Source organism: Epargyreus clarus, unplaced genomic scaffold (genome assembly GCF_041222505.1).
Source record: "Epargyreus clarus isolate Ecla_fem2 unplaced genomic scaffold, WU_Ecla_fem_2.2 ptg000026l, whole genome shotgun sequence".
NCBI lineage: Eukaryota > Metazoa > Arthropoda > Insecta > Lepidoptera > Hesperiidae > Epargyreus > Epargyreus clarus.
Genome location: NW_027332233.1, coordinates 15015533 through 15025405, shown reverse-complemented (window position 1 = coordinate 15025405; position 9873 = coordinate 15015533). Strand labels below are relative to the sequence as shown.

At 33.4% G+C, this 9873-nt stretch overlaps 2 protein-coding genes across 3 annotated transcripts; one reads left to right on the top strand and one right to left on the bottom strand.

The window, feature by feature from the left end:
• The first annotated feature begins 1741 nt into the window (after positions 1 to 1741).
• LOC140753168 (CD63 antigen) lies at positions 1742 to 6076 on the top strand. Of its 2 annotated transcripts, none has more exons than XM_073087592.1 (5): positions 1742 to 2554; positions 4080 to 4280; positions 4428 to 4589; positions 4698 to 4955; positions 5392 to 6076. In XM_073087592.1, the coding sequence occupies exons 1-5, from the start codon at positions 2444 to 2446 to the stop codon at positions 5566 to 5568; spliced, it is 909 nt and encodes a 302-aa protein (XP_072943693.1). In that variant the 5' UTR covers positions 1742 to 2443; the 3' UTR covers positions 5569 to 6076. The 2 variants fall into 2 exon arrangements, with proteins under 2 accessions (XP_072943693.1, XP_072943694.1); XM_073087593.1 differs by lacking the exon at positions 1742 to 2554 and adding an exon at positions 2574 to 3091.
• Positions 6077 to 6494: 418 nt separating this feature from the next.
• On the bottom strand, positions 6495 to 8003 carry LOC140753167 (alpha-ketoglutarate-dependent dioxygenase alkB homolog 4). The gene is made up of 2 exons (XM_073087591.1): positions 7145 to 8003; positions 6495 to 6935 (listed from the first exon to the last, which is right to left on the bottom strand). The coding sequence occupies exons 1-2, from the start codon at positions 7888 to 7890 to the stop codon at positions 6707 to 6709; spliced, it is 975 nt and encodes a 324-aa protein (XP_072943692.1). The 5' UTR covers positions 7891 to 8003; the 3' UTR covers positions 6495 to 6706.
• Between the last annotated feature and the right edge of the window lie 1870 nt (positions 8004 to 9873).

Genomic DNA, 9873 nt, shown 5'->3' with positions numbered 1-9873 from the left:
TACACCATTTGCAAAAAACCCATTCCCTCTTTCTATATTGTATTCAAATGAGCAATGATAATATTATATTATACGAGTATTATATATCACTGATACTGATATATATATATCACTGATACGAGATATATATATCACTGATACTGATATTAAAAAAAGCCTTAAGCATATCTGTATAGCTGCAAGTACTAAAAAAAAATTTTAACAAAAAAATAAAACCGACTTCTATGTCACTACAAAGTAAAAAATAATTGAAATAAATGTTGGTTTAGTACATTTTATGAAGTCGGCGCTCAATATATTTCGTTTGATAACAGCGTGTCCAATATGAGCGCCGACTTCAGAAATATGTACTAAACCAACATTTATTTCAATTATTTTTTACTTTGTAGTGACATAGAAGTCGGTTTTATTTTTTTGTTAAAATTTTTTTTTTCACCCTTTTTAGTGATGATATGCTAACGTTTGTATTTATATTATGTAAAATTGTATAAATGTGATCATGAATAAAGGTAAGGTCTGAATAGATGCGGATTGGACCCACCCGCTCGCAGGGCGCTGCCGCGCCCTTCTCGCTTAGTTTTATATTGTCTTATATGTTCCAACCTAACCTAACCAATTCAATACGAAACACTATAGGCGAAGCTTTATGAGATACTAATTATTGGCTAGGTTAGGTAGGAACAGATAAGTAAATAAAACAAACTAGGTGGTAAAACTCTGCGAGCGAACCGGTCCAATTTACCTTAATTCAATAGTTAAGAAAAGAAAAAGGAGTTGATGGTCAAATTTTTCATCATATATCTCTGTCTAGCTACTTCATTACAACAAATGTCTAATCTATATACTTTACATGGGAGGCACCTCTGCATCATCAGGATTGAAGAATTGAAGGTCATATCTTCCATCATATGTCTCTACTCAAAGACCTTATCATATATTCGTAAGCTCCAAATGCCTAAGTTGTATGGTTGAGGCAGTAGGCACTTCTGCATTATCAGAGTTGAAGAGTAGAAGGTCAAATTTTCCATCATATATCTCTACCTATCAACCTTATTGAATATTCATAAGCATCAAATGCCTAACTTGTATGGCTGAGGCAGGAGGCACCTCTGCATTATCAGAGTTGAAGAGTGGAAGGTCAAATTTTCCATCATATATCTCAACTTATCGATTTTATTAAATATCCATAAGTTCGAAATGCCTAACTTGTATGGTTGAGGCAGGAGGCACTTCTGCATTACCAGGGTTGAAGAGTTGAAGGTCAAATTTTCCATCATATCATGATAACCTAGACACTCAATGTTCATTTTAAGTTTCATGAGAATTGAGTGGGCAGAAGGTAAGTTGTCATAAAATATGTAAAAAGCAGGGGTAGTGATGATGAGTTCCACCCCATAACTTAAATTCTAATCATCAGAGCGTACTAATGTTAAGGTAGGAAAGTACCGCAACGAAACACCCTTTTATATGAAAAAAAGAAAATTAAAATTGGTTAAGAAATACTCGACTTATTCAAGTTTATATGAAATCGGGTTTTTCCAATTTTCCGGGAAAACTGGCGGAAATTTTCAAATTTCCTCGAAATGGGACCCCCTGTGAAACTAGCCGCATACAATGGTGTATGAATCATGTCGATCGGTCGCGGCATCGCGAAAAAATCGCCGAACAAACATAAAAAAAAAAAAAAAAATATATACGGTCGAATTGAGTAACCTCCTCCTTTTTCGAAGTCGGTTAAAAATAGATAAACGGAAGCAAAGGGGCGTATTGTAGGTACATACCTACTTACCTACTATAGAAAAAAATATGGCCATTTATAACACAGGGTTCCCATATGACATCTGGAAAAGGTTTTATTTGCACTTATTATTACTTACCGATAGGTTATTTCTGTATTAAAAACAAAGTAGGTAGGTACCAATATACTTAATTCACTGTATTCAAGGAAAACGTAAGTTGTAGATAAATCTGTGTATATTGTATAAGTATGCATATATATATATATTTTAAAACACTCTTAAATAGCGATTATTATTGCTTTTGTAATCACGTCATGGGCTGTAGCTAATGGACAATAGCATTCGTTTGCCATTAAGGCCCATTATAATAAAGTAAATGGCTACGCCAAGTTGACGGCTTTGACTTTGAGACGCTGAATGTATTTTTCACGTTGGGACTATTCGCCAGAACCCACATTTTAAATTATACTTATTTGTGATTTTAGAAATTTTCCGTTTGAGAAGCGCTTTTTCTAGAATTTCCTTTATGAGTAATCTAGATAATATGTATATCTGTCTAGTTTGAATATCAAAGATGTAAAGGCCTTATTTACATTTCAAACAGAAAACAATCGTTATCAGCTTACGTGAATTTATCAGTTACGACGTTTCAGTGTTGTCCCCGGAACATTCAGATCAGGTTGTGTGTGAATTTTGTGGGTACAATGACGGCGAAGACACCGACTGGCCAAACTATGAAGTTTACGAAGACGGAAACGGAGTACAACATGAAATCAATAAGATTTCTATTGTTAACCATCACGACGATGTTTATCGTGAGTATTATCTCTATGAATAAGGACGAGATAAGTGAGACAATGGGTTATACCCGGTATCAGTATCAAAGGACCTTTTGTGATGCAACTGCATTGAAAATTATTTTACAATTTAGCATTAACATTTTATAAATGTATGTACCACGTCACATTAACGACAACGTGTAAAAAGTATTTATTTCAGTCTAATATAGGTATTTGTATCAGGTGTTTGCGATTGAAAAATGTCTAGCACAAGTACCTATCTCACCACTAGGGGTCTGCTCTGGTACATATATGGAAATGGCGCAACTGAAACAAACGTGGAGCAGATTGCGTTGCTTATACGCGGATTAAAGGAGGTCTTTTATGTTTCTCGTCATGACATTAAGCTAATGATATTGTCTAATGATAACAATGGAAACATATTTGACGCAAGCAATCATTTATCAATGTATCACCTTTATAAATAATTTTATCATTCGGTAATAGTAATGGTAAAGGGAAATATTGTAAGGAATCGTACGCCCTTGAGAATTCTTTATAAGGTTCTAAAAGGTTTGCGAAATGTATAAAACTCGAAATTGGCTTTTGGCTCAAACACATCTCATAATTGGTCAATATTGAAAGTTAGCTAGTTATAGTTATAGGTACCTAATGTTGATTTTGTTTACCGTGATCTATTACTTTTTGATTGCAATTAAACTTTGAGGATTAAATTTACCGAGAAAATGTATAAAAAACATTCAGTAGATAAGAAAGGACCCATTTTGTTTTAATTTGCAGACTACACGTATGCATTAGTGATTAAAATAGGACTGATAAGAAGACATAGATTAGTGTAATGTAATTAAATTAATGTAAGGTAATATAAAACATCCTTAGACGTCTCTTGGATATTATCATTGCAAACTTATTTATTAATTATGATTTAAACACACACCGTTTAACACACAGCGTAGGTAGAGTACCTACTATTATAAGTACTTAGTTACGCAGGAGTTGTACCTACCACCACTACACCTATGTAAGCGTGGATGCCAATTGTCAGTAGCACCGCAACTGACATTCAGGTATCCAGTATATGACGTTGGTTACAGATGCACCTATACAGATGTCCCTGGGCGTAGTTACCACTTACCATCAATGTATAGAGTGAAACAGAATGATTATACACGACTCTAGCTGGGTTTAGAAGGTAGATGAAGAAGCAGTTAGATCAATGTGGATCAATAGATTTCGCAATCTTTCAGAATATTCTAGGGAATTCTCATGTTATTTTATTTACGTACATGTAAGTAGGTACATATTTAATTTTATCGTAAAGAAAACTAACGAAATGAAAAAAAAAACATCCAGAGGAAACCTATCCTTCATGAAGCTGTAAAGTTTTTAATCATGATTAAATATTGCCTAAGTGAAAGGAGATCCTTGGCTAGGGAAGGAACAATATGAGTTCTTACTACCTAACGGTGACATGGTGACGATAGTGTACCTAATTGAATAACTTTGGGAACCAAAATGATTTGCTTTAATTAATTTACAGATAATCGCCGGTTTAATGATCGTCTTAGGGATGTCGGTGTACACTTACTACCATAGTTTCTCGTTCTTCTACGAGAGCGCAGTTAGCGGCAGGTTCTTCACTCCTTCGATCCTGTGCATCCTTATAGGAATGGCCCTCATGATAGTCACTATGTTTGGATTCTTCGGCAGTTTGAAGCAGAGTACATGCATGGTTAATTCGGTAAGTAGCAAATAATTAGTTATTGAACAAACTTTCACTTATTACAGTAGTGTGTAAAATAACATTTTACTGCTTTATATGTGCCGGGTATGTGTTAGATTAGGACTTATTACTTCTATTGTTAAATATTATTGTTTTTTTTTCAAGTATGCCGTAATACTGTCTGTGATCCTCCTTACCAAGCTGGTTGTGGTTATCCTGGCATTTACGACAGATGCCGAAGGAATTATGAAGTTCATCTACATCCCAGTAAAGGATTACGTTACTGACCCAGAGATTCAAGCCGAAATCGACCGGTTGCAAATTTCGGTAAGTAGGTTTCGTGTTAAATGCGTTTTGGTTACGAAGCTCTAAACTATTTCAATATTTTTGTATTCTATACTCGTCATCATAAACTGCTCTATTTCAAACCCTTAGCTCAACTGTTGCGGCAGCTACTCATTCCAAGACTACGCCCAAATGGAGTTCAACAGCAACCATTCAACTGTGATGGTAACAACTGACATTGACGGAGAGTTGTACGTGACCATTGTTCCCGAGTCCTGCTGCCTTTCAAACAGCGATTCGTTCTGCACCCGAGTCAAGGGCACCGGCTGCAAGGAAGCGTTGGTCAGCTTGGTCGTACAAAACGCTGCTGTGCTAGGCGTTTTGGGTGTTTCAGTTATGTTTATAAAAGTAAGTAGATGCATACCTACTCTTTAGTAAGGAGCAACTTCAATCCTCAGGGACAGTAACGAATATGTAGGGTGAATTAGGCGGACTCTTATAAAATGTTTGCCTTCCAATCGGAACATATTTTCAGTTATGTAGTTTATCCATAACTTTATTAGTAAAAAGTAGGTACGTACCGTTATATTGTTATCCCTATTGCGGACATAATACTTGTATGTTTAATGCTATACACATTTATTTGACCAAATTTCTTATATAATGTCGGTATGATAATTAAAAAGAATAACTAAAAAGAGATATGTATTTAAGATTTAATTATGTTTTGTTTTTATGGCAATGATTGTTAAAATTCTTAAGCCGAAAAAATGTGAACATTATAGGTGTCCTAAAAAATCAATTGTGTTCGAATCATAAAGAGACGTCGTTTCGCAATTTCCAGCTGCTGGGAATCATATTCTCCGTTCTCCTTGCTCGGTGCATTCGGAAAGTAAAGAGCGAGAGGGCGCTCATATCCTGGAAGATCAAGGAGCAGATGATCCTGGCGCGCCAGAACGAGGAGTCGCAGAAGAACAACGACAGTGTGTATATCGCACATCCTGAATCCAGTATTGCATAATTTTTTGCAACTTTATATTTAATAAATATTCCGATTTCACAATTTTTACACATTCCATTTCCGATTTTCATAGTGATAATGATACCCTATTTCAGTGAAAATACAGTTTAATAGATCACATTTATTGTATAAAAATGTGTTTGATTTTATACCATAAATGATGGTTGTTTACAAAAATAAGTTAAATAATATCTTTTCATAACTATTAGGTCTTGGGTAATTATAAATAGCATAGATATAGTTAAGCTGCATTTTGACCTTATATTTTATAATATTGGTATAATATATTAATAGTCCAATAACTGTATTAATTATCACTGTAATACCTGTTTACCTTCATAAACTTTACCTTAATAAATGTATGTGGTATGGCAATTATTTCAATTGGATATACTATTTTGTAATTATGTGTAACCAAAGTCATAGAAATTATATGTTTTAAGTCTATTGTATTAAAATATAATTGTTGTATTATTTTATCTTGTATAATATACTTAAGTTAATAACATTTGCCCTTATTTATTTTTTGTTACCTCAATGCCAATTGTACTGATAATATTTGTTTATCTATATTGTCTACATCCATCATCATTGTATGGAATTAAGAAATAAAAGCATGATCTTATTGTGCTTATATTAATAAATTAAGCTTCAAGTTGACAAAAGGAAGTAGTTTTCCAAAGATTTCAAGACGCATATTTCAAAGTCATTATAAATATAGAAAAAAGTAAAGTTTACATCACATATACAAATAAATTAAATATCTATCAATCTAGTTTCGCAATTACCACTGTTTTCAAAGTTTACATGCTGATGAGGTATAAGACATGTATCTAAAAAATATGCATCTCTTGCTAAAAATTTTGGAAAAGAAGAACCAATATAAAAAACTACAAAAGGCTGTTTATGTGAAAATAAAGTGACAATTGAACATCAGAAATGTATTGCACTGTAATGTATACTGTCTTTTACTTACACACCATTTAAATCAGACATATTTAACACTATTATTATTAAAAAGATCTCAATGTGCTAGAGGAGCGAGTCTTACAGTCCTACAAAGGGTCATATTTCATTATTAAATGTGAAATATAAGTAAAAGATTTGTAAATGATGCTACATAAATACGGGGGTATTATTATTCTATACACCTTCCATTGGTTATATTATATTTAGTGTAGTGGTCCCAGAATTGTTTGCCTCTCCTCCTTATTTCTCTCCCAATCTCCTCATGTTTCCCTCCATCCATATAAGGGAGAGTGAATTCTCTGTATGCAATGCATACTCTGTAAGAAGGCACATCTTCTCGGAGTACACAGTGCTCCCAATGATACCTTGCTTCTCCATATAAAACAGTTAGGGATCGCCTGAAACGAGAATGGTTACTTCATAAAAAACAAGTAGTTTTAGCTTGATTTAATATCTACTTCTAAGTACCTCTTACTCATTTTCTATAACATGCAAACAAGAAATACCTACATACAAAAGAATTATCAAGTATTATCAAGAAATACATATGAGTTATCTTGTAATTAATCAATATTTATGGATATGACTAATGATGCTTTGATGTTACCTTATGAGTGGTATCCTGATTATAACATCCTTTTCGACTTGGGGTTTACTTGCTTGCAAAACTGAAGCTCCTTTCATGTTAAAATCTACTGTCCCATCTGGTGTAACTACTGGTGCATATTCATCGGCACATTGCAAGTTATATTTGTTAGTGCCTCCCTTGTAAGGTGTCATAGTTAGTACTGAGTCGGCAGTGCAGTTGACTGTGACCACACGCTCGCCCCAAATCCAGCAGTCGTCTATATGAGGGTCGATGGAAGCACCCTTACTTGGATCATACTCCAACGAACATTGTTCTATAACTTCATACCCTTTCAACAAATCAACAGACTCAAACCTGTCCTGTAGGAATTGTGAAAATTTTGGAAAACCATCAAAATTTCCAGGCACAATTTTCTTCTTTTTGAAATTTGTCTTAGGACCAAAGTTCTGCTTGCGGCGACCACTTTGCGACACGTCCCATGGCACTTCTTGTATGTGTTTCATGAACTCTGTTTCTTCAGACTCTGTTATAAAATCTACTTTTATATACACCCCGGGGATATCCACCGGGTCTCCCTCGTGGTGTGGATGCTGCTTGTATGACTCAATATCCCATCCTTTCCATGCCTTGTCGCAAAACGGGCAATACACATAACCTTTGTCTTTGTCTAAGTTTAACAGAGTTTTGAGGTTTTCTGCACCATACTGCGTTTCACATATTAAGCAAGTTCTGCACCCCTTACATCCGCACGGTCTTGGTTTCATTTTTAAAATGTTCAGAATTTACAATTAAGCTTAATGAAACCGTGTTACAGCCTTTCAGTATTGAATTATTGATTTGACATTTTAACAATGACAAATGACAGAAGTCAGAACTGTCAAATTGACAAATAAACACGACTGTGGAATCCCATATCGAAAACATATCGATAATTGGCTACTTGACACTTTTTGGGAAACTGTTTTAATCATGGAACAGAGAAAACAAGTGGAAGTGCTAAGTAGGCGTGGCGCGGCTTCCACTAGGCGTTGTTACTCTCACTTGCCTTCAAACGAGTCTACTCATGTTTGAGCGTCGGTTCGAGACAGATGTTTGTCAAATTCTATAAAATAAATTATTAAGACATATTATGCTATTTTGGAATGTAAAAATGATAGCAGAAAGAAGACAATTAAAAATGGAGGTGTTTCGTACCATCACTGAGTACAATTTTATTTTATATTTCCTTAAATCTTAAAAATATCAAATTTAAAAATAATTTCCACATAGTCACGCTGACATCAACCTTAATGCTTTCAAATAAAGTTCATTTTTTAATAGATTCCACCATACCAAAACGTCTAGAAGAATCCACGCTACTCAATAAGTGATGGGGGCAAGTATAATTTTTCTTATCGATATTTTACAATATACATTATTATAAAGGGAAAATATTATATTTAGAAAATAAAATTATATAAATCTAAAATTAGGTTCTTGCGGCAAAAAGTATCGTCATACCTACTACGTAATAGCTGTAACTCACACAGCTGAGGTGTACTCACATATCATATCTCTCATGACATATCTCATTATTTTTCGATGGCTTGGATTTATGAGTGCTACTAGTAAGGAGAAATAGACCGATGCTACATAATTGTTAAGGATGCGAACAATTACTAAATGTTTAACATTTATATATTTACTTTATATCATTTACAAAATATATCTATGTACAAAAATACGTTAACTATGTAGTACGTAGTATTTAGAGTCTTGAACATTTTAACCTAACTATTTTTTTTATAATATATTTTTAAAACAAATTTAAAATCTGCGGCAGCTTAAATAGCTAAAAACTTCATCTGTTACTCTATATATGTAACAAAATCTTAAGCTGCCCTTTTCAACAGCATCGGTCTGCTTTCGGGAACATTTTCGTTTCGTGCATTCATTTTTAGGATGTAATACTTATGTTTTTTATTTTACTTTTTAATAATTAATCCTTGTTTAATTTTATTTCTATTCTACATTTATAGCTAGCACAGTAAATCGATGAGTATCGATAATTTTATCGTAAATAAACTCTTTTGTCACTATTCCAGTAGGAGAAATATTACGCAAGTTTGGTCCGTAAGTGTAAATTGCTTAGGGCTATAATTGCATAAAGCCCAATCACTGCCATCTATGGTCAAGTAGCGGAACTACATTTTCAAATACTAAATGACGTAAATGCTTTTATGTGTTGTAGAAAAATAAACTTTAATATTATACGCGCCTAAGTTGTTTTTACATATTCATTCTGTATATTTTAGAATACTTTCGAGTTAACTATAAATTACCAATAAAATGATATTTACTTTAGTAGTGTTATATGTAACAAGAAAAACGCAAGTGTGAGTTTGGCGACAACGGTTCCGATCATAGATATAGGATGTCAAAGATACACAATGTCAGATTAAACGCGTTACCAAAACTTATATGTATCTGTGTGCGTAATAGTGTTGTTACCTTCATATTTTTTATCGATTAACATCCAGTATTAAGTTAGCAAAGTAGCTTTTGTGTTCAAATTATTACAAAAAATAATGCAGGTATATAGTAGGTATTTAATATATTTTTATAGATGATTATTTATCAATATTATAAAACATAAAACAAGTATTACGAAATATAAAAAATTAAATTAAACGATACATAACTCATAGAAATGTCTTCTTCGAAATATTTGCTACATATAACTGCCGATTTATTTGGAGTCCAGTCTG

Excerpts from the sequence above, each read along its gene's own strand:
- LOC140753168 (XM_073087592.1), top strand. The coding sequence starts at position 2,444 with ATGACGGCGAAGACACCGACTGGCCAAACTATGAAGTTTACGAAGACG. Across the intron at positions 4,281-4,427 it reads GTACATGCATGGTTAATTCG|TATGCCGTAATACTGTCTGT; the intron begins GTAAGTAGCAAA and ends TTTTTTTTCAAG. Across the intron at positions 4,956-5,391 it reads TTTCAGTTATGTTTATAAAA|CTGCTGGGAATCATATTCTC; the intron begins GTAAGTAGATGC and ends CGCAATTTCCAG.
- LOC140753167 (XM_073087591.1), bottom strand. The coding sequence starts at position 7,890 with ATGAAACCAAGACCGTGCGGATGTAAGGGGTGCAGAACTTGCTTAATA. Across the intron at positions 6,936-7,144 it reads ATCAGGATACCACTCATAAG|GCGATCCCTAACTGTTTTAT; the intron begins GTAACATCAAAG and ends TTCTCGTTTCAG.